This window comes from Zingiber officinale, chromosome 8B, assembly GCF_018446385.1.
Source record: "Zingiber officinale cultivar Zhangliang chromosome 8B, Zo_v1.1, whole genome shotgun sequence".
NCBI lineage: Eukaryota > Viridiplantae > Streptophyta > Magnoliopsida > Zingiberales > Zingiberaceae > Zingiber > Zingiber officinale.
The window spans coordinates 2,421,436-2,442,849 of NC_056001.1; the positions used below are offsets into that span (position 1 = coordinate 2,421,436).

Sequence of the window (21,414 nt, forward strand, 5' to 3'; positions counted from 1 at the left end):
CGAGGAGGTTTAATAGAAGCCGAAAAGACGCCACGCCGAAATTTTTACTCTACAAGGAAGGTCAACGCGATCTTAACTAAGAAACGAGCGGCAACTTGAGAAGCTGCCCGCTTTCGGCCTTCGGCCTTCGATCGACCACGGAGATGGGAAAAGCGACGTGGGTCCCACGGAAGTACACATGATGCGTAGAATTGTGCAGCAGGAAATGTACGATTAAATAGTTTTTTTTCCAGAAAACAAAAAAGGGGAGAAAAGGATGATTTGGTAATTGTCCCTTTTTTTTATTTCAAATCTACCCAGGACACTGAATGATATCCAAATTTCAGTTAACATTTTTTTTTAACACTAATTCGACTTTATTAGGATGTGCTTATGTGCAAATCTAGAAGATCACCATCTAAGTGATACAACGTTTAAGGTTGACCTATGAAGGAGAGGACAAGATCAATAAAATTAATTGTTGGTAAAAGAGGAGTCAATAATCGGAGCTAATACAGGCCAACACAGTCATATAATTCAACCAGGTGATCTAGACAATCGAATTTGGAAATAATCGGAACTAATACAGGGCTAACACGGTCATATGATTCAACCAGGTGATCTAGACAATCAGACTCAGATCCTGTGACTGATCTGATTCCAAGTCCCTCCCACTGAGTCAAGTCCTTAAAGAGACCGAGCCGAATCCTAAAAGAGACTAAACCGAGTTCTCAATAAGGCTGAACCGAGTCCTCAACGAGGCAGAGCCAAGTCCTCAACAAAGCTGAGTCGAGTCCTTAAAGAGACCGAGCCAAGTCCTCAAAAAGGCCAAGTCGAGTCCTCAACAAGGCCGAACCGAGTCCTCAATGAGACCGAACCAAGTCCTCAAGGTGGTCTACAACCATTAGCTATGTCAAGTTCCTTTGAGAGCAAGGTCCAGTCGGGCGTTGGAGGGAATTCAACTAATCTATTATCATAGTGCATTAATGGCCCAATAACTCAACATTTATTTTTGGCATCTTGCATTAGAGAATTAGGGGTTGTTAGAGAATTAAGGGAATATTCTCTATGTAAGTTGTACATAGGAAACTTTTACCCTACAAAGCCCAGGAATTATGGGCATATTCTAAGAAAGGTGTTAGAATGTTATAATGGTCAGTTCTATTTTAGTAATGCATCGAGATTTGTGTAGATGGGAAAAGTGATACTATATAAGGGGATCACCACCTACATATACCAGTACGTGAAACTTCGTTATCAAAGTTCATTGCTTCTTTGTTACTGTTCATCTTCTCCACCACCATTTGCCTGACTTAAGCTTTGAAGTGCTTGCGCCGAGGACCCCTCCCTAGCCTGATAACTGACATTCTTTTCCTTTAGTTCTTCTCTGTGATATACAGGTCCTATAGTGACACCAGGTTATGGTTTCTTAGAGTCTCCGCACAGCCAACATCAACGCCACGTAACCAGCGCACCATCTTCCCCAATTCCAGATAGAATTAACTTTGGCGTCGTCTCGGCCTCTTTGATGACTTGGCTTGGCCTCTTTGAGGACTCGGCTCGGCCTCGTTGAGGACTCAGCTCGACCTCTTTGAGGACTCGATGGTGTTGTCTCAACCTCTTTGAGGACTCAGTGAGGCCTCTTTGAGGACTCCGCTCGGCCTCGTTGAGGACTTGGCTAGACCTCGTTGAGGATCGGCTCAGCCTCTTTGAGGACTTGACTCGATCTCTTTGAGAACTTGGCTCGGCCTCGTCGAGGATTCGACTTAGCCTCTTTGAGGACGAGGCTGAACCAAGCCCTCAACGAGGTTGAACCTAGTCCTCAAGGTGGTGTTGGATCGTGACGTACGTGAGGGGGGGGGGGGGGGGGAATCACGTGGTTTTCAAAAATGCTTCTTTTTCGATTTTTGAAAACACGAGTACGCAGTGGAAAGTAAGAAATAAAAGAGAAGAAACATGAGAAGAACACAAGCAGTTTTGACTTGGTTTGAGCTTTCGGCGACTCCTACTCCAAAGTCCAAGTCCCACGGACCTATCGATGGCAATCCACTAAAAAATCTCTTCTGATAGTCCCAGAAGAGAGAATAGAGTACAAGAGAAGTTAGGTCAAATGGAACACATTGTACTTGTCCTTTTATGGTAATTAAGTATAAACATAGATATTACCAACACTTTTTAGGAATTTGAATGAGGTACTTTGTGTTGATGTTTGTCTATCAGGCGTAATCGAAACTCCTTGGAGCAGTCGTCAGACTTAGAAGCTTCATAGTAGAGTTGCAGCAAGAACTCGAAGCAATCGGAGGCTTCAATGCACGTGTAGTAGCTCGTATATACTTGATGATGAAGAGCCTATTTGAGACTGCCTTATAAAGGACTTGGAGGGCGCCTTCCATAAGCATGGAAGGCGCCTTCAATAAGCATGGAAGGCGCCTTCAATAAGGCAAACTCTAACCCGAGCAAACCAGCACTTACCTGCGATCGATTCCAAGGGCGCCTTCTATAGTCATGGAAGGCACCTTCTATAAACAGTATTGAGGTGCATTCCATAGCCATGAAAGGCGCCTTCGAGTACTGTTCACCCGAAGGCAATGTTGCTTTCTTGCCCTGCAAACATGTGTTAGTCAAAATAACCTGCAAGACAAGTGTTAACATAAATATAAATAATAATAATTAGTTTCTGTTCTCCTAGGACTAGGAACTAGTCAAAATCTCAGTGTAAGGATCCCAAATTGACCAAAACTGGACCGACGCTTACTGTGCCTCAATTGAGACGCGTCCTCACAGAGTCACTTTTCTCTGATGACTTACCTTTACTTACCTTTTGCCAGACATCCAGTCAGCCCGTCGACCAGTATGGATTTCGTGTCAACTATTCGGTCAGCCCGTCGACCTAGCTGGATTTTGTGACAGCTATCCGATCGGCTAGTCGATCTAGTCAGACTTCGTGCCAGCTATCCGGTCAGTCCGTCGACCTAACTGGACTTCGTAACAGCTATTCGGTCGACTCGTCGACCTACCTGGACTTCGTACCAACTATCCAGTCAGCCCGTTGACTTAGCTAGATTTCTCCTGCACACTCAGTCAGATTATTAGATCACAATAAACCTAACTTAACTTACTTTGTCATTCACCAAAACCTGAGTTAAACTGTTATTACTAACTGCACCAACAATCTCCTCTGTTTTGATGTAATGACAACCTGAGTTAAGTTAATGAAAAATATGGAAAAATAAGCAATGACATGGTTTTTAAGTTTTTAAGTTAGTCTTATTTTAGTGTTTATGCTTGGTATTTTGTTGCTAACTTAAATCATCTAACCCTCCCCCTTTGACATTTATCAAAAATAAGCATAGATAAATTAGGGAGAATTTGGCCAAGGAAATACAATTTTGACAATAGAAATTTTTATAATAAAGTTCAAAAAATTATTCAAAAATGTTTGAAAATTTTATATTAGGATTTCCAAAAACAAAGTTGAAATAAAGTTCAAAGTTTATTAACCTTTTATAATATTCAAAAACAAATGTTTGAAAATTTATAATTTGCATAAGGTTTTCAAAGGATATAAAATTCGAAGAAGCTAGAATTTTTTAAAAAAATAACTGGAAAGTTAGAGAATTAAAAAATATTTTTCAAACTAAAACCAAGGAATATTTTGAAAATAGCTGAGGTTTTAATACAACTTTTTAAAACATGTCTTTTCAAAAATTTAAGGTTTTTAAAAATAAGATGATAAAATTTTAAGTAAGAAAACCTTTTGAAGACTAAGTCAAGATGTTTCAAAAATTTAGACATTTGTCAAACTGATTTTTTTTAAACGTATCTTTAAAACTTTTAAGGTTAAGAAAGTAGACGAAAAGTTTAAAGATAGCAGTAAATCCTTTAAAAATTTGAAGCAAGTTTCAAAATAATTTTGCAAAATATGCAAGCAGTTTATAAAATATTAATGCTATCCTTGAACCAGACAGTATTTTAAAATAAATCAACTAGAAAGTGGCTTTAACTGTCTAATCTTTAGTTACTTACTGACTATCAAAAGATAGTAGTTTTCTCTTGGTTATTCAGGATAAGTTAATTTATTCAGTTAATGTTTGACTAGGCTAAAGAACTTAACCTAATTTATGTTAGTTTGGTTTTTAACACCCAAACTTGTATTGATGCACTGATCTAAGAATCTTAAGTCCAGAAAATCTGCCTATGCATCTCACCCCTTTCTAAGTTTAGCAATACACAAACAAGATAGTCCTAGTGTGTTGGTAAGATGCTCAAGTTCCTACATTTGATATTCCTTTGAGATATCTAAAGATTCTTTTGACATTAGCCAAATATGACTCTTTAGCACAAGTTTGGTATCTGACACACATACTAACTCCAAATAAAATATCAGGTCGACTTGCAGTTAAATATAATAGGCTACCTATGACACTCCTATAGTGTTTTAAGTTAATTGGTTTTCCATTTGGGTCATCATCTAAGGTTGTATTAGTTGTCATAGGTGTCTTTATTTCTTTAGTGTCTTCCATTCTAAATTTTTGAAGTAATTCCTTAATGTATTTTTGTTGATAAATGTAATTACCTTTATTTGTTTGTTTAATTTGTAAGCCTAAAAAATACGTTAGTTTACCTACTAAACTCATTTCAAATTCTTGTTCCATTAGGGTTATAAATTCTTGTAAAAATTCTAAATTGGTTGACCCAAAGATTATATCATCTACATATACTTGAGCTATAAAAATATCATGGTTGATTGATTTAACAAATAGGGTTGAGTCAATTTATCCTTAGTTGAACCCTTTGAAAATTAGGTAAGAGGTTAACCTTTCATACCATGCCCTAGGTATTTGTTTAAGACTATATAAGGCTTTCTTAAGTTTGAATACATGGTCAGGATGATCTAAACTCTCAAACCCAGGAGACTGACTTACATAAACTTCCTCTTTTATTAGCCATTTAAAAATATGGATTTTACATCCATTTGATAAAGTTTAAATCCTTTATGGGCAGCATAGCTAAGTAGCATTCTAATGGACTCCAATCTAGCTACTGGGGGATATGTTTCATCTTAGTCAAGTCTCTACTTGACTAAACCTTTTAGCAACTAGTCTAGCCTTAATTCTAATAATCTCTCCATTTTCACTTAATTTATTTCTGAATACCCATTTTGTTTCTATTATCTTTTTTTTTTAGGTGATGGTACTAAGTCCCAGACTTCATTTTTCTCAAATTTGGCTAATTCTTCTTGCATAGCTATGATCCACTCTGGGTCAAGTAAGGATTTAGCTATTGTTTTGGGTTCAATATTTGAGATTAGGGATATTTGACTTAAGTTTCTGAAGGATGACTTAGTTTGTACTTTTAAGTCTGGGTCACCAATTATTTGATCAATTGGATGATTTGGGTTAACTCTTATGATTCTAGTAGGTTCATTCTGTTGGTGCAATTGACCTCTAGGGTTTTGATGTTTGACAATATGATCAAGGGTTGACCCAAACAGGACTTGATGTTTGGGAGAGAGAAGTCTAGTTAGGACTAGATGACTACCAAAGGTTAGATAAAGTGGAAGTCCCTGTGAGTGAAGTCGGGCCCTAGTGAGTGAAGCTAGGCGGTGGAAGTCCCGATGAGTGAAGTCAGACCCTAGTGAGTGAAGTTAGGTGGTGGAAGTCCCGGTGAGCGAAGCCGGACCCTAGTGAGTGAAGCTAGGTGAATGAAGTCCTGGTGAGTGAAGCCAAACCCTAGTGAGTGAAGCTAGGTGGAGGAAGTCCTGGTGAGTGAAGCCAAGCAATGGAAGTTTTAGTGAGTGAAGTTAGGCAACCCTAGGAGATAACCCTAGGTTATACTTGAATTATGTTAATACTGTGCTAACTCAGTGTTGCAGGGAAGCTCAGCTAGGTCGACGGGCTGACCAAGTAGCTGACACGAAGTCCAGACGGGTCGAAGGGCTGACCGGACGTCTGGCAGGTAAGTGAAGGTAAGTCACTAGGGGGGAATGACTGTGAGGGTGCGTTCCCGGGAAGGGAACATTAGGCGTCGATTCGACTTAGATCCATTTCGGATATCTAAGTCGAGATAGTAACTAGATTCCGATCTCGAGGAGACGGAATCTAATTAATATTCTGTTTGATTTTAAACTGTGTTAATACTTTGTTTTGTAGGATATATATCTTATATTTACCTCCGGACTAACATTTTCTTGAAGGAAGGAAGCTGCTGAAAAACAGGGTCCGGATGCCCGGAATGGATCCAGGCGCCCTAAGGTCCGGGCGCCCGGAAGCAAACTTTACCCATTTCGTGCATCGACACATGGAGCTTCATGATTGGCTCAGCTACGTCATATTCAGGGCGCCCGAAAGGATCCAGGCGCCCCGAACCTCCTATGTAAGGAGGGTAAAGGCTGGAATCAAGACAACAACGAGAAGATCTTCCACTGCTTGCTCTGTCGTGCTATACTCTTGCGACGCTCCTTCGACAATGCGCTTTTCTTGTCATTCCTTAGTTTTTGTCGGTATTATTTTCCTTTAAAAGCAATTGTAACTTCATCTGTAATATTTCGAATTGCTAGTGGATTACCCATCGAAAGTACCCTTGCGTGCGGGCCTTGGAGTAGAGTCGACACAGGCTCCGAACCAAATAAAAAATGACGTTTGTAGCATTGTTTTTTCTTTTCGGTTATTCTTTCCGCTGCGTACTCTTTCTAAATTTTTAATCGCTATTCACCCCTCCTCTAGCGAAATTCATGATCCAACACATTCATTTGAGGTTGATCTTCTTCTTCTTGATTTATATTTTCACTGGCTCCCCCTTGACTAGTGTTACTTTGAACAAAATCAATTGGTTGAATCTGGGTTTGTTCTAAGTTTTGGTTGGATTCTTCAAATTTTACATTTGAGCTTTCTTCAATTCTTAGTGTAACTTTATTATATATTCTATAACCTCTACTGTTAGATGAATATCCTACAAAGATCTCATTTTCTATTTTTGATATAAATTTTCTTAAGTGTTCTCTTGTATTTAATATGTAGGTTGGGTATTCAAATACTTTAAAATATTAAATGTTAGGTTGTTTGTTATAATATATTTCAAATAAAATTTTATTATGAGTTTTATTTATTATGATTCGATTTTGTACATAGCAAACTGTGCAAACAGTTTCTGCCCAGAAGTATTTTGGTAGGTTATACTCATTTAGCATTGTCCTAGAGGCTTTAAGTAGGATTTTGTTCTTTCTTTCTACTATTCCATTTTGTTGAAGTATTCTAGGGCATGAATATTCGTGATGGTAACCATTTTCGAGGTAAAATTTGTTAAAGTTAAGATTTTTAAATTTTCCTCCGTTGTCACTCCTAATTCTTTTAATTTTTAGGTTTTTTTTTTCATTTTCAACTTGTTTGCAAAAATTAGTAAAGATTTCAAATGTTTCATCTTTATTTTTTAAGAATTTTACTCAGGTAAACCTAGAGTAGTCATCTATTATTACTAGGCAATATAGACTTCCATTTATTGATTTGACCCATGGAAATCAAATAGGTCTAAGTGCAATAGTTCTAGTATTGAGTTTGTTTGAAGTTGATTAATTAGTTTGTGAGTAGATTTTGTTTGTTTTCCTTGTTGACAAATATTACAGATTGTTGAGTCTAAGTTAGGTAATTTTGGTAGGTCTCTAACTAATCCATTTAATTTACTTAGATTTCTGAAATTTATATGTGACATTCTTCTATGCCATAACCAGGTTTATTTTTTGTGCTAAATAACACTTGAGTGAAGAAAAAGTTAGGTTAATTGCATAGATATTCTCTTTTCTAAACCCTTTTAGGCTTACAGTAGGGTTATCTAAATGTTTAAGTAAACATTCAGTAGAAAGAAACCTAACCTTATATCCAGAATCACACAATTGAATTATACTAAGAAGATTGTACTTGAGTTTTTCAACAAGCAATACTTTCTTAATGGCAAAATCAGTTTTGAGTTCAATATTACCTATTTCAATTGTTGGGATGCATACTATAAGCCTAGCTTTTGTATGAACATCCGTTTTAAAATATTTTGAAATGAGAATCACTTTGGTCAAATGTTAGTATTTTTTATTTATATATGTGCAGTCATCCATTTAATTTATATTGTAGATAACATGGTGTGTGGTACCACACAGAAGATCATGTTATCAGTTCCTTATAAATTATAAATAGTAGCTCACAACCAAGATGGATTGGGACAAACCATTGGAACGGTTATAGTGTAATTTGGTATTAGTCTGTCTTGACTATAAAACTACACTAGTACACTATGTGTGTATTGAGCAGGACCATTTGAGGTTATTTGATTTATACTGACTATATAAAAGAACAGAACCTCTGTTATTATGGATGTGCATCCTCTTAATCTCTATATAATAACAAACACGTATACTTAGTATTTATTTCTTTAACTTATCATTGGGTGAGATTTATCCGTTAAATCAATAGGCCGGATGAGTTAGGAAATAGTATTATTTATATGGTGTGTTGTTGATTATAGAAGGAATCTGTGTCCTAATTATTTAGGCTGATGGTGCCCCTTGAGGAGCTCATAAGGATTATCATGTAAATCTTGCAGGTGGACTTAGTCCGGCATGATAATAAAGTTGAGCGGTACTACTCTTGGAATCAAATGTTAATTAATTGAGTTGTTAGTAACTCATTTAATTAACGAACATACGATATCTTAAACACAGGGAGTTTAACGCACTCATGATAAGAAGGAGCCCATATTGTAATATGGGATTGGTGCGGTAGTTCAATAATAGCTCTTTAGTGGTATGAGTTATTATTGATGGACTTGAGTTGGGTGTTCGGACCGAACATAGGAAGCCTAAGCCCATCAAGAGGCCTAAACTAATTCCTCCTCTAGGTCCCTGTTGTAGCCTCTATATAAAGCCTCGCATCCACCCATCCATAACCTAATTTGGTGTAACTTGGTTTGGTTTAACTTAACTTGGTTTAACTTGGTTATAGAAAGGGAGATTTTTTCTTAACAGAATTCTGTTATTTTTTTTCTTTGTAACCGACGGCAAGCCTATAAAAAGGAGTAGGTGGTGGCCCATAAAACCTAATTTTCCACAATTCTCTTCTCCCCTTGTGGCCGGCACCACTTTCTTCTCCACCTAGGGTCGACACCACCCTCTCCCTTGCAAAGGGCCGGCGCCCCTCCCCTTATCCTTAGCTAGGGTTGGCGCCCCTCTCCTTCTCCTTTGCTAGGGTCGGCGCCCCCCTCATCCTTGAGGGTCGGCGCCCCCTTCATCCTTAGTGGCTGGTGCCCCTCCTCCTTGGTGGCCGGCGCCCCCTCCTCCTTGGTGGCCAGCGGATTGGAGAAGAGGAAGAAGAAGAGAAGGTGCCACATCCTAGAGCTCCTTTTGTGGCCGACGGTTTAGAAACAAAGAAGAGAAGAAGGGTGATTTTGTCTTGGTAGATTGTCGCCCACATAATGTCCAAGAAGAAGAGAGGAATACGACAGAAGATCAAGAAGTCTTTAGCTACAAAGGAAAGGTACAACTAGTTCTTTAATTCCGTTGCGTAATTAGTTTTATTTTCTTTGTATCGATTTTAAATACCAACACAAGAGGCCAACGATCTTGTACTTTGATCAAGGTGTGTTTTGATCCGTCAAGAACTTGCTTCATTGATCAAACACATGTTTGATCGAACATGCGGGTTACTAGGAAAAGTTTTGTACTTATACAATTTTTTGCACATGGAAATTTAAACAGAACGGAATTCCAGCGCCTTCACCAATTACCTTGAGTTTGCCGTTGTTTCCAAAGGCAACTGTTCCTAAGCTTTTGTAGGTTAATTGAGTGAATTTGGTGTGATCCCCAATCATATGTTTGGAACAATCATTGTCCAATATCCACTTAGTTTCCTAGAATAAGTAGGAGTTAAGATTAGTTATATTTTAGGTTTCAAGTTTTAATTTAAGTTTAATTTAATTTTAAATTTTAAGTTTCATTTAATTTTTAATTTTAAGTTTCGTTTAATTTTTAATTTTAAGTTTAATTAAATTTTAAGTTTTTAATTTAATTTTTTTAATAGTTTTTAAAATAGTTTTTTAAGATAATTTTTTAAATAGTTTTTTAAGATAATTTTTTAAATGATTTTTAAAATAGTTTTTAAAATAATTTTTAAAATAGTTTAATTTAATTTTAATTTTAATTTTAATTTAATTTAAATTAATTTAATTTGAATTTAATTTTAATTTAAATTTAATTTAATTTAATTTAAATTTTAATTTAATTTAATTTAATTTAATTTATTTTTAATTTAATTTAATTTTGATTTAATTTAAATTATTTTAAATTTTAATTTAATTTATTTTAATTTTGATTTAATTTTAATTTTATTTTTACTTTTAATTTAAATTTTTTAGTCATCTCACCCGATCTATGTTTTCAATCAAAGAGCCCTATAATTTTTGTGAGATGAGTTAAGTTCAATTTAATGGTTTGGTTTAACTTTGTATTAGATTCAAGTTTAGCTTTAAGTTCAATAAATAGGCATTCATTGGAAAAAATTTTGGGTTATGGTGAGTTACTTGGACATCATTAGAGTAACCATATCTTCGAGGTTTTCCAAATAGTCCTATCAACTGAACTTAGTACAAAACCTTTGTCTAACTAATTATGATTTGTAAGGGGTAACTTCAGTTAGTTTCACTCAGCCAAATGTACCAGGTCGATGTCATATCTTCCTAGACATGCATAGACTAAGCTTACCTAATCTATTATCATCCAAAACTTCACAAGTACCAATAGGTCAAGTTAAACTTTGTCCCTTTTTACTTTAATTCTAATTACCCTGCTGGGTAGGTTACTTTTGAAGGTGCCAACTAGTTTGGAGTATCCTCCTAAATTATTTATCAGAATGTTTAAGTTTTGATTTTGGGTTATGTCGATTACTTTTGTAATTATGGTAGACTGGATGACAATTTAGGTTTGAGTTAGTCTTGTAATTATTTCTATGGTTTGACTTTGATTTAGTTGATTTAATATTGATTTGGGTTATTTTATTTTACATAATGTATTTTATCTTTGGGCATATAGTATTGGTTAATTCCTACTTGTGTGGTTAGGCACGCTTTGGAACCAAAGCTTTAGTTTGTGTTTTATTTTGAGTTACATGTGACATAAATGATTTATTTGTTGAGCTGGACTTGTATCCAAGCCCAGATTTATTGTATACACCTTTTTGATTTTTTAGAATTAAATCTAAGTTTTTAGATTTAATTTTAAAGTTTTATAATAGCTCTTTAAGTTATTAATTTCAATTTTTAATATTGAGTTTTCCTCCTAAGCTTTACAACTTGATTTAGATTAGAGTTTTCAATTTGTTCCTTGAGACAATGATTTTCCTCAAGGAGCATTTTATTTTGATTTTCTTATTCAATTAATTTTCTATTTAAGCATGAAATGGCTTTAAAAAACTTTTTGCTTAAATTAAAGCATACCTCACCGGAACCATCGGAAACGAGTATGGACTCGTGGCTTGATTTGAGTTCGGACCTGTCTTTCGATTCGTCCTTCGATTCTGATTCAAGGGTCATCAACGCAAGGTAGCTTCGGTGCTTCTGCTCTTCGGCTTTCGATTCCTCTGAAGACGATTCGTCCCACATTGCTTTGAGTGTCTTCTTTTTGGTTGTCTTGGTTTTGTCGTTCTTTAGCTTTGGACACTCGTTCTTGTACTAACCCTTCTTGTTGCATGCGAAACAGGTCACACTCTTTGATTTGGTAGTGAAGTTGATCGTCTGCAAGTCATTTTTGCTGAAGTTCTTCTTTCTTTGGTGAACATTTTTCTTACCAGGTTCACCAGGTGTTCTTCGTCTTCCGAGTCTTGGTTAGACTCACCTTCAGATTTAGGCTTGGTTCTTGACTTTTCCTTAGAAGAACCTGTAAAAAGAGCAACACCTTCTCAGTTCTGGCGTTAATTTGTTCGTGTAGCTCAAGTTCACAAAATAGTTTATCTAACTTTAATTTTGAAAGATTCTTCGAAATTTTATAGGCATCCACGATGGATGCCCATAATGCATTCTGAGGAAATGTGTTTAAAGCATACCTTATTAGGTTGCGGTTCTCCATTTGGTGGTCGGTGGTGTGAAGCCCGTTGAATATGTCTTTTATCCCCGCGTGGAGTTGACTCGCCAATTCTCCTTCTTGCATTAATATTAAATAACTTATTTAAATAAAGATCTCGTTTGGTTACCTTTGCGTCGCTAGTTCGCTCGTGCAGTTCGATGAGCTTGTCCCACAGTTCCTTTGCATTTTCGTGTGGACCAATGCGGTTCAATTCCTCCTTCGTTAGTCTGCACTAGAGGGTGTTGAGAGCTTTGAAGTCTATTTGGACATTTTTCTTCATCTCTAGGTTCCAATGTTCCGGGTCAATTGGATTTCTAGAGTTGTCGACTGGAGCCCTGTAGTCTTTGGTGACGTTGAACCACTGGTTAAAGTCAGTCTTTATATAGACCTCCGTTTACTTTTTTCAGTACAAGAAGTCGTCACCGTTGAACAAGGGAGGACGGACGGTGCTGAATCCCTTGATTTGGGCCATAACTCTTGCACACAAAGAAACAAGGAAAAGGATCCCAAGACTTGGTCTTGGATTTAGCAGTGTGGGAAAAAAAAAAGAATTTAAGACTGAATTGGTGTTTCACTAGTTCAGTTTGAATTGCTACGAAAAAGAATTTTTCAAAGAGGTAACTATACCAATTTGGATTATGTCGAAAAACTTAAAATCGAAAAGAAAAGAAAAAAATCACCCCCCTTGCCTGATTGGTGGTTGCACCAAATTAGGGCGATACCTACTCTGATACCACTTGTTGGATCGTGACGTACATGAGAGGGGGTGAATCACGTGGTTTTTAAAAATGCTTCTTTTTCGATTTTTGAAAACATGAGTACGCAGAGGAAAGTAAGAAATAAAAGAGAAGAAACACGAGAAGAACACAAGTGATTTTTACTTGGTTCAGAGTTTTCGGCGACTCCTACTCCAAGGCTCAGGTCCCACGGACCTATCAATGAGCAATCCACTAAAAAATCTCTTCCGGTAACCTCGGAAGAGAGAATCGAGTACAAGAGAAGTTAGGTCAAATGCAACACATTGCGCTTGTCCTTTTATGATAATTAAGTATAAACACATATATTAATAATACTTTTTAGGAATTGGAATGAGGCACTTTGTGTTGATGTTTGTCTGCCGGGCGCGATCGAAACTCGTTGGAGCAATCGTCAGGCTTAGCAGTTTCACAGTAGAGTCGCAACAGGAACTGGAAGCAATCGGAAGCTTCAATGCACGTGTAGTAGCTCGTATATACTTGATGATGAAGTGTCTACTCGAGACTGGCTTATAAAAGGCTTGGAGGGTGCCTCCCATAAGCATGGAAGGCGTCTTCAATAAGGCAAACTCTATCCCGAGCAAACCGACACTTATCTACAACCGATTTCAAAAATTATCCTGCTGAGGGCGCCTTCCATAGCCATGGAAGGCACCTTCTATAAACAGTACCGAGGCGCCTTCCATAGTCATGGAAAGCGCCTTTGGGTATTGTTCACCCGAAGGCAATGTTGCTTTCTTGCCCTGCAAACATGTGTTAGTCAAAATAACCTGCAAGACAAGTGTTAGCACAAATATGAATAGTAATAATTAATTTCTGTTCTCCCATGACCAAAAATTAGTCAAAGCCTCAGTGTAGGGATCCAAAATAGACCTAAACTGGACCGACACCAACTGTGCCTCAACTGGGATGTGTCCTCACAGAGTCACTTTCCTCCGATGACTTACCTTTTGTCAGACATCCGGTCAACCCGTCGACCAGTCTAGACTTCATACCAACTATCCGGTCAGCCCATCGACCTAGCTGGACTTCGTGCTAGCTATCCGGTCGGCCCGTCGACCTAGTTGGACTTCATGCTAACTATTCGATCGGCTCGTTGACTTAGCTGGAATTCGTACCAACTATCCAATCAATCCGTTGACCTAGTTGGACTTCGTACCAGCTATCCGGTTAGCCCGTTGACTTAGCTGAATTTCTCCTGCACACTCAGTCAGATTGTTAGATCACAATAAACCTAACTTAACTTACTTTGTTATTCATCAAAACCTGATTAGACTGTTAGTGCTAACTACACCAGTAGTCTACAACTGTTAGCCGAGTCAAGTCCCTCCGAGAGCAAGGTCTGGTCCGGCGTTGGAAGGAACTCAGCCGGCCTATTATCATAGTGCATTAATGCCCAGTAGCTTAACATTCCTTTTTGACGTCTTGCATAACTATTGTCAGAGAATCAGTAGAATATTCCTCATGCAAGCTGTACATAGGAAGCTTCTACGCTGCAAAGCATAGGAATTGCAAGCTTGTCCCCCCCCCCCAAACGAAGGACCACCGCCACAAGCCTATTCCACCCACATGACTTAATTAAACTATGACTCTTGTGCACTTTTGCCAGTCTAAGCTCTTATATCAATTGTTAAGACCAAATGAATTAAGATATCTCTACAATATATAATATTGTCTACTTTGAGCCTAAATCCACATGATTTTGCGTTTAAACTCTACCTAAAATGTCTCATACTAATGGAGATATCTTTCCCTTATAAATCCATTATTTTCTCTATATGTTTTCAATATGGACTTTGTTTGTAACTTTGCAACCCAACATGAGTCTATTCTCGGAAGAGTGTCAGAATGTCATAATGATCAATTTTATTTTGATAATGTATCGAAATTCGTACAGAGGAAAAAAGTAACACTATATAAGGGGGTCTCCATCGATAAATGTAGGTACGCAAAACTTTACTTTCAAAGTTCATTTCTTCTTCATTATTGTTCATCTTCTCCACCATCGTTTGCTTGACTTAAGAATTAGAGTGCCTACATAAGGGACCCCTCTCTGGCCGGTGATTGATATTTTTTTACCTCTAACTCTTTTTTGTAGTACACAAGTCTTATAATGGTATCAGGTTATGATTTCTTGGAGTCCCCATACGATCAGCATCAACGCCACATAATCAATTTATCATCTTCCCTGATTCTAGACTGAATCAATAAGGAATGCAATCTAGTAAAATTGAAGGGGAGAAAAAAACAGATTAATTATGCATATTAATTGCTCTCGTAAATTAAACAAGGCCGTGTGTTTTTTCCCGTCTGCTGGTGTGCGTTGGCGTGGCGTGGCGTGGCGTGGCGTGCGTTGTCACATAGACAGTCATATCCGACTATCCGAGCGAGGCTAAACGTCCAGCAGACGGCAAGTCGCATCGTTTGAATACTTTATCAGAGTCAACGTAATTAATCACAATACGAATTGCAGCGGCTCTTAATTAGTTGGGAAACCAATCGGCCAATATCACCCCCCGCACACGTACATGCGCTCCACTTTTCCTCCTTTCCAACGCACTGCACGCATGATGCAGGCAGGCGCCGGCAGTGACATGGTTTCAGCGCCATGCATAGCGAACTTTGCGACAGGTACGACGTCGATTTAGCCATTAGTTACAATATCAGGCAAATAAAACAGAGTCTTCGGATGCCTGAGAGGAGTGGACAACTATAGATCACATGTATATTTTGACTCTTGATGGACGAGGAGGAGAAATATCTGGGGGTCGTTTTCAGAAGATTTTGGCTGCAGGCGAGGGAATTCCCTGAAATGGCAAAAGGAATAGCAACCGACGGCGACGGCGATGGCCACTGCCTTGGCAGAGGAGGAGGCGACGGAACGGAACGCCGTGACTATACTGTGGTGAGGATGGAGCAGCGACACGTGGAGTTGAAGTGACCGTCTTTCTGTCGAGGGGGAATTGAATCTTGAATCAATGGATGAGTATATGATTTGATTTGATGGTGGAAGGTGATGGCACAGTAGTAATAGCAGTCGTGGTGGTGATATATATTGAGGAGGAGGGGATGCGTAAGACGTCATGGTGATGTGTTTCGATGGCCGAGGATTGAGACGGAAAAGCTATTACACGTAGCGTGTGGGTCATGAATTACAGTGCCTGCGACTTGCTTGCAACGTCCATGCAGACAATGCATGGGTGAGAGATCGAGAAGATGACGAGGAAGGCAGAAGGTTGATTCGATCGGTGGATTGACGATCGACATACAGGTGTTGATGGAGCAACGTCGCAATCGGATTTAATGATCATTAAGACATCATCAGGTGTTCGATCAAACTACTTTCTAGTCTCTGCTCAGCCATGCATGCATTGACGTCTGGTAGCGTGTTCAGATACACAATTGGACAACATGCTTTACACCGAATGACCTCTGCAATTGGATGGTATTCCCAAAAACCAAACAAGGAATTAATACAAACACTTCATTAGTTGGAATTGAAATGTGTTTTAAGTAAAAGAAATGTGTATTCAGTAGCTTGGAAGCATTAGAAATTGAATCTCAAGCAGATGAGCAAAACAAAGAAGATCAAACAACATCATTTGCCTTTATAAGCCAAAGTTACAAGATGATCATCAGTAGTACTATACTGAGTCTGTTTCTCTGTTTTAATGATTTGCGAACCTTAATCTTTCTCCAACTCCACTTGGCACCCGGATAACTTATCCAATTCGGATACGCAAAAAAGGGCATTTCTTTGCTCTTGGTTTTTCCGTGATTCTTGTTCAATCTCTGGAGCAGTCCAAAAGACCCATGGTCCACCGACAGCTTTCCCCCCGCTGCACATGCATCTGGGGCACATTTGCATTACTTATTACGATAACAGATCAACTGAGCTGTGTGCATAATTTCGAGAGAGTGGAAGTCAATCGCGATGTTTATTATCTTTCATCATGTCGTTCCACAACCAAAATTGGCTCCAATCATTGAAGTTCAATCATGGAGCATCTTTGTTCAGCGTGCCTTCTTCTTTACTCCAATTAGCCAGACTTAGACCTAACTGCCGGAGACACAACACAACACCTAAAGAGCACACAGGGACCATTTCCTTCTTCCAGACACAAGCTACTTCATCTCTGCACATGGCTGCGAGAACAGAAAAGCACCTAATTCTTCCTCATGCACCATCTGCCTACTTTTTGTTCCTCCCTCTTCCCTGGATCATTGCCGCAATATATACTTTGCCATTCTATCAGTTTACAAGGATGAAAGAATCATTGCAGCTGACTTGCTCATTTTCCAAAGACTACTTTGAATTTTTCCAACTTCCTCCATATATTTATAATTGTGGACAGCTGATTCCTTTTATCACCAAATTAAACGGCGAGAGCAAAGGCCCAAGTAGCAAAGGATATAGCCATGTGGAATAAGGTTGCTAATTATTAGTGATTACAGCTTGATGCATGGATGAAAGATACTGGGTTTGTCAAATTTTGATGACTTTGAATTTTTCTTTTTCATTATTTATTGAGAAAATTAATATTTTTAATCTCTAGCACTTTGAAAAAACAGGGCCTCAACAAAGTTTGTTTTCACTCAAAAAGGGTATCTATATATCCACAAGGAAGCTAAGATAGATGTGAACATGGCTCTGGACTTGATTAAACTTATACGTAGCATGATTGAGCCCTCGCATAAAATGGTCCATGACCAGGAAAGCATTGCTACCTCCAAAATCCAGCATCTACATCAGCCGTTTATTTATCGTCTGCAGCTTCCAACCCGGCGTCCCCACTTGAGTCTTCCATCAGAATCGATTTCCAAAATTTATTTACTAAGGGTCCCACCGAACGCGTTCCCTGTCCGCTGTCCGCATCAAGCACTGTTGTCGTATCTAGCCGAACCGTTCACTGCTCGACCGGCCTCGTACGAGTTTAATAAGAGGAAGGAATGACGCCGGCCGACCGGATGATGATTTGGATTATTAATCTTCTTCAAAGGAATTAGTTAATCGCTTGCTTTGATTCACTCTCCTCCCCTTCGCCATGGTGGTGCGCCTCCGTCGCCAAATTCGCACCGAGTTACCTGCCATTTCCGCGTCTTCTTTGCCCAATTGATCTCTTCTCTCTTCGCCTTCGCAGCTCCGGCGCCTCGCAATGGAGCTGCTCCCGCTGCTTCTGCTGGTCATCCTCGCCGGATCTGGCGACCCTTCGTCGCCGGTCCGTGCGGCGGTGTCCGATCTGGCGGGGGACCGCTCGGCGCTGCTGGACTTCATGGCTCCGCTCCGCCACGAGCCGCGCCTCCAGTGGAGGGCCAACGCGTCGGCCTGCGACTGGGCGGGGGTCACCTGCGACTCCGGCCGCACTGCTGTGCTCGGCCTCCATCTTCCTGGCGTGGGACTCGTGGGCTCCATCGCCGACGGTACTCTCGGCCGTCTCTCCATGCTGCGGGTTCTTTCACTCAGGGCCAACCGGCTCTCGGGTCCCATCCCCGCCGACCTCGCAAGTCTTACCCAGCTCCGTGGCCTTTTCCTCCAAGGGAATATCTTCTCCGGCAGCATCCCGCCGGGCTTGTCCGGGCTGACGCTTCTCTTCCGGCTCGACCTCTCCAGCAACAATCTCACCGGTACGGTCCCGTTCGCAGTCAATAACCTCACCAGGCTCACGGGGCTCTTCCTCGAAAATAACCGCCTCTCTGGCAATCTTCCCAGTATCAGCATCGCCTCCCTCGACAACTTCAATGTCTCTCATAACGAGTTCAATGGCTCCATTCCCCCAAGCCTTCAGCGATTCCCGGCGGCTTCCTTCGAGGGCAATCTGGGCCTCTGTGGCGCCCCTTTGCTCCCGTGCAATCCCTTTTTTCCGTCTCCGGCACCTTCCCCCGAGGCCAACGAGGCTCCGACTCAGGGTTCGTCAAAGAGGCTCTCCACGGAAGCCATAGTCGCGATCGTCGTGTCTTCCATTACAGGATTGTTGTTGCTAATGTTGTTGCTGCTCGTTCTCTGCGTCGTTCTCCGGAGACGGAGGAAAAGGACCAGCCGCACGAAGGAAAAATCAGCGAAGGGGTTAGAATCAGCGACTGTGGCCGCGGCGGCGGGGAGATCTGGCGAGACAGGCATAACCTCGTCATCCAAAGATGAGATGAGCGGCAGCGGCGGTACGCTGGTGGAAGCGGCGGAGCGGAACAAACTGGTGTTTGTGAGGAGCGGCGCCGGGTACAGCTTCGACCTAGAGGACCTACTGCGGGCGTCCGCAGAGGTGCTCGGAAAGGGAAGCACGGGGACGTCCTACAAGGCGGTGCTGGAGGAGGGCGCCACTGTGGTGGTGAAGCGCCTCAAAGACGTGTCCGCTGCCAAGCCGGAATTCGAGTCGCATTTGCACACCCTCGGCCAGGTGGAGCACCCCAGCCTCCTCGCCCCGCGCGCCTACTACTACTCCAAGGACGAGAAGCTCCTCGTCCTCGACTACCTCCCGGCCGGCAGCCTCTCCTCCCTCCTCCACGGTCAGTACACCCACATGCGCCAGCTGTTTGTTTTTTTTCCCATTACACTTCACTTCCCTCTCAATCATTTTTTCCCTACCAAATTAGCACAGCCATTATTAAGTTCAAAGTTTAGAATCAATTTCCCTTCAGCCTTCCCCTTCCATCCCGACTGAATCGACGGTAATAATAAGTAAACGAGGCAGTGAATAATATCGAAGAATAGCAAGTGGTAGTGCCGTAATGAACAACTGCTGTCTGGGCTCGTAGAGACAACTGCGACGAGTCAGCACTCCTCCCTCAATCAAGGTACTGTTAGGACGAACCGTTGCCCGAGATTCCTCGCTCCTTGTCGGTCCGTGCTTAAACCCCAGTCCGTAAGTTGTCATAAAAGCGAGAGCATTCCATAAAATTAGGTTTTGATTTCCCCTTCAACAATGCTAATATGATTTAAAGAAGATTAGCAGTCTAGCTCATTGATGGGTCCGTCGGTGTCTGAAAACTGTTCTAGTGCCTGCAAAAAGGGTTTTAAAAAGGGGGGTTTCAACTTTGAAAGTGATGGTATCCAGCTGTTTTGTACTGTTATCAGTAGTTACCTGTCCTTCTTAGCAGACAATTTTCAATAGGCTTTACTGCGGTGGAGAACACTTGCATGTCGAGAAAATGGAAAAGGGATGAAAATTGTCTCATGAAAAAAAATTCAGAAGCGACAAGATTCATTCTCGTAGCATTTGATCTCTAGATCATGAAATGCATTGTGAATTGGGATAAAAAATAATAATTATGAACAGGGAATCGTGGAGCGGGTCGGACGCCGCTGAGCTGGGAGAGACGGATTCGGGTGGCGCTGGCGGCCGGCCGCGGCCTCTGTCACCTCCACACCTCGGCTCACCTCGTCCACGGCAACGTCAAAGCCTCTAACGTGCTCCTCCGGGCAGACGACGTCGACTCCGCCGTCCTCTCCGACTTCGCCCTCCACCCGATCTTCAACTCCGGCCCGCGCCACCGGCTGGCCGGCTATCGGGCGCCGGAGGTGCAGGAGACGCGGCGGCACACCTTTAAGTCCGACGTGTACAGCTTCGGCGTGCTCCTTTTGGAGCTCCTGACAGGGAAGGCGCCGAACCAGGCGTCGCTGGGCGAGGAGGGAATCGACCTGCCGCGGTGGGTGCAGTCGGTGGTGAGGGAGGAGTGGACGGCGGAGGTGTTCGACGTGGAGCTCATGCGCTACCCGGACACAGAGGAGGAGATGGTGCAACTCCTCCAAATCGCGATGGCCTGCGTCGCCAACGTGCCGGATGCGCGGCCAGATTTACCTGAGGTCGTCCGCTTGATCGAGCAGATCGTCAGCCGTACGGAGGGCGAGGAAGGCCTGACGACTTCCCCGGTTGAGGCAGCCAAGGGCGGCGGTGATGCTGGTGGAGGGATTGCGCCACCTGCCGCCGGCGCTACGCTCTGAAATTGTGCAATTTGTGATGAAGAAAGATGCGATTGTTAAATTTCCATTGTTTCATTTTGTCTGCCGCCTTCAACGATTGATCACATCAAAAACATGTTCTTTGTCCTAATCAATGCAATTCCATGGTTTGTGGAAAGGCAATCGGTTGTTAATCTAGTAGCAATAAATTTATTTTTTTAATGATTCATATAATCAAATGAATCATCCAGATTAATAAATCTTAAGGAAATAAAAAATGAGTAGTTATAAAGAATATTGAGATTCGGTCTTTCTTAATTCTCGTTCAATTTCTTACAAAACCACAAGAAAATACTAGATCTCCTGTGATGGGATCCTGTCCCACTTTGTTCGTGTTCCTGTCTCCCGTTCAATGATCAAATAGATAATGTCATATCTCAAGTATGCATGATCTAATATAATCTGTCTAATAATAGATAGGACATGGGGATACAAAAAATATGGGATAGAAAATTTCATCTCAGATCCCCTACTTATATATAATTAGATCCTCTGTTCCTAAAATCGTCTATCTCCGTGCCTTATTCATCGCCCTAGTCTATCGCTGGTAGTCAGAGGCCGTCGTCTCGATCAACACTATAACCCTAGGGAAGGTGAACCTAGGGAGGTTGTCATTGACACGATCGTTG

At 40.8% G+C, this 21,414-nt stretch overlaps 1 protein-coding gene across 1 annotated transcript; it reads left to right on the top strand.

Moving 5' to 3' along the window:
• Positions 1 to 17,792: 17,792 nt before the first annotated feature.
• LOC122015507 (probable inactive receptor kinase At2g26730) lies at positions 17,793 to 20,954 on the top strand. The gene is made up of 2 exons (XM_042572427.1): positions 17,793 to 19,332; positions 20,103 to 20,954. Exons 1-2 carry the CDS (start codon positions 17,988 to 17,990, stop codon positions 20,765 to 20,767), a joined length of 2,010 nt encoding a protein of 669 aa, XP_042428361.1. The 5' UTR covers positions 17,793 to 17,987; the 3' UTR covers positions 20,768 to 20,954.
• Positions 20,955 to 21,414: the final 460 nt, after the last annotated feature.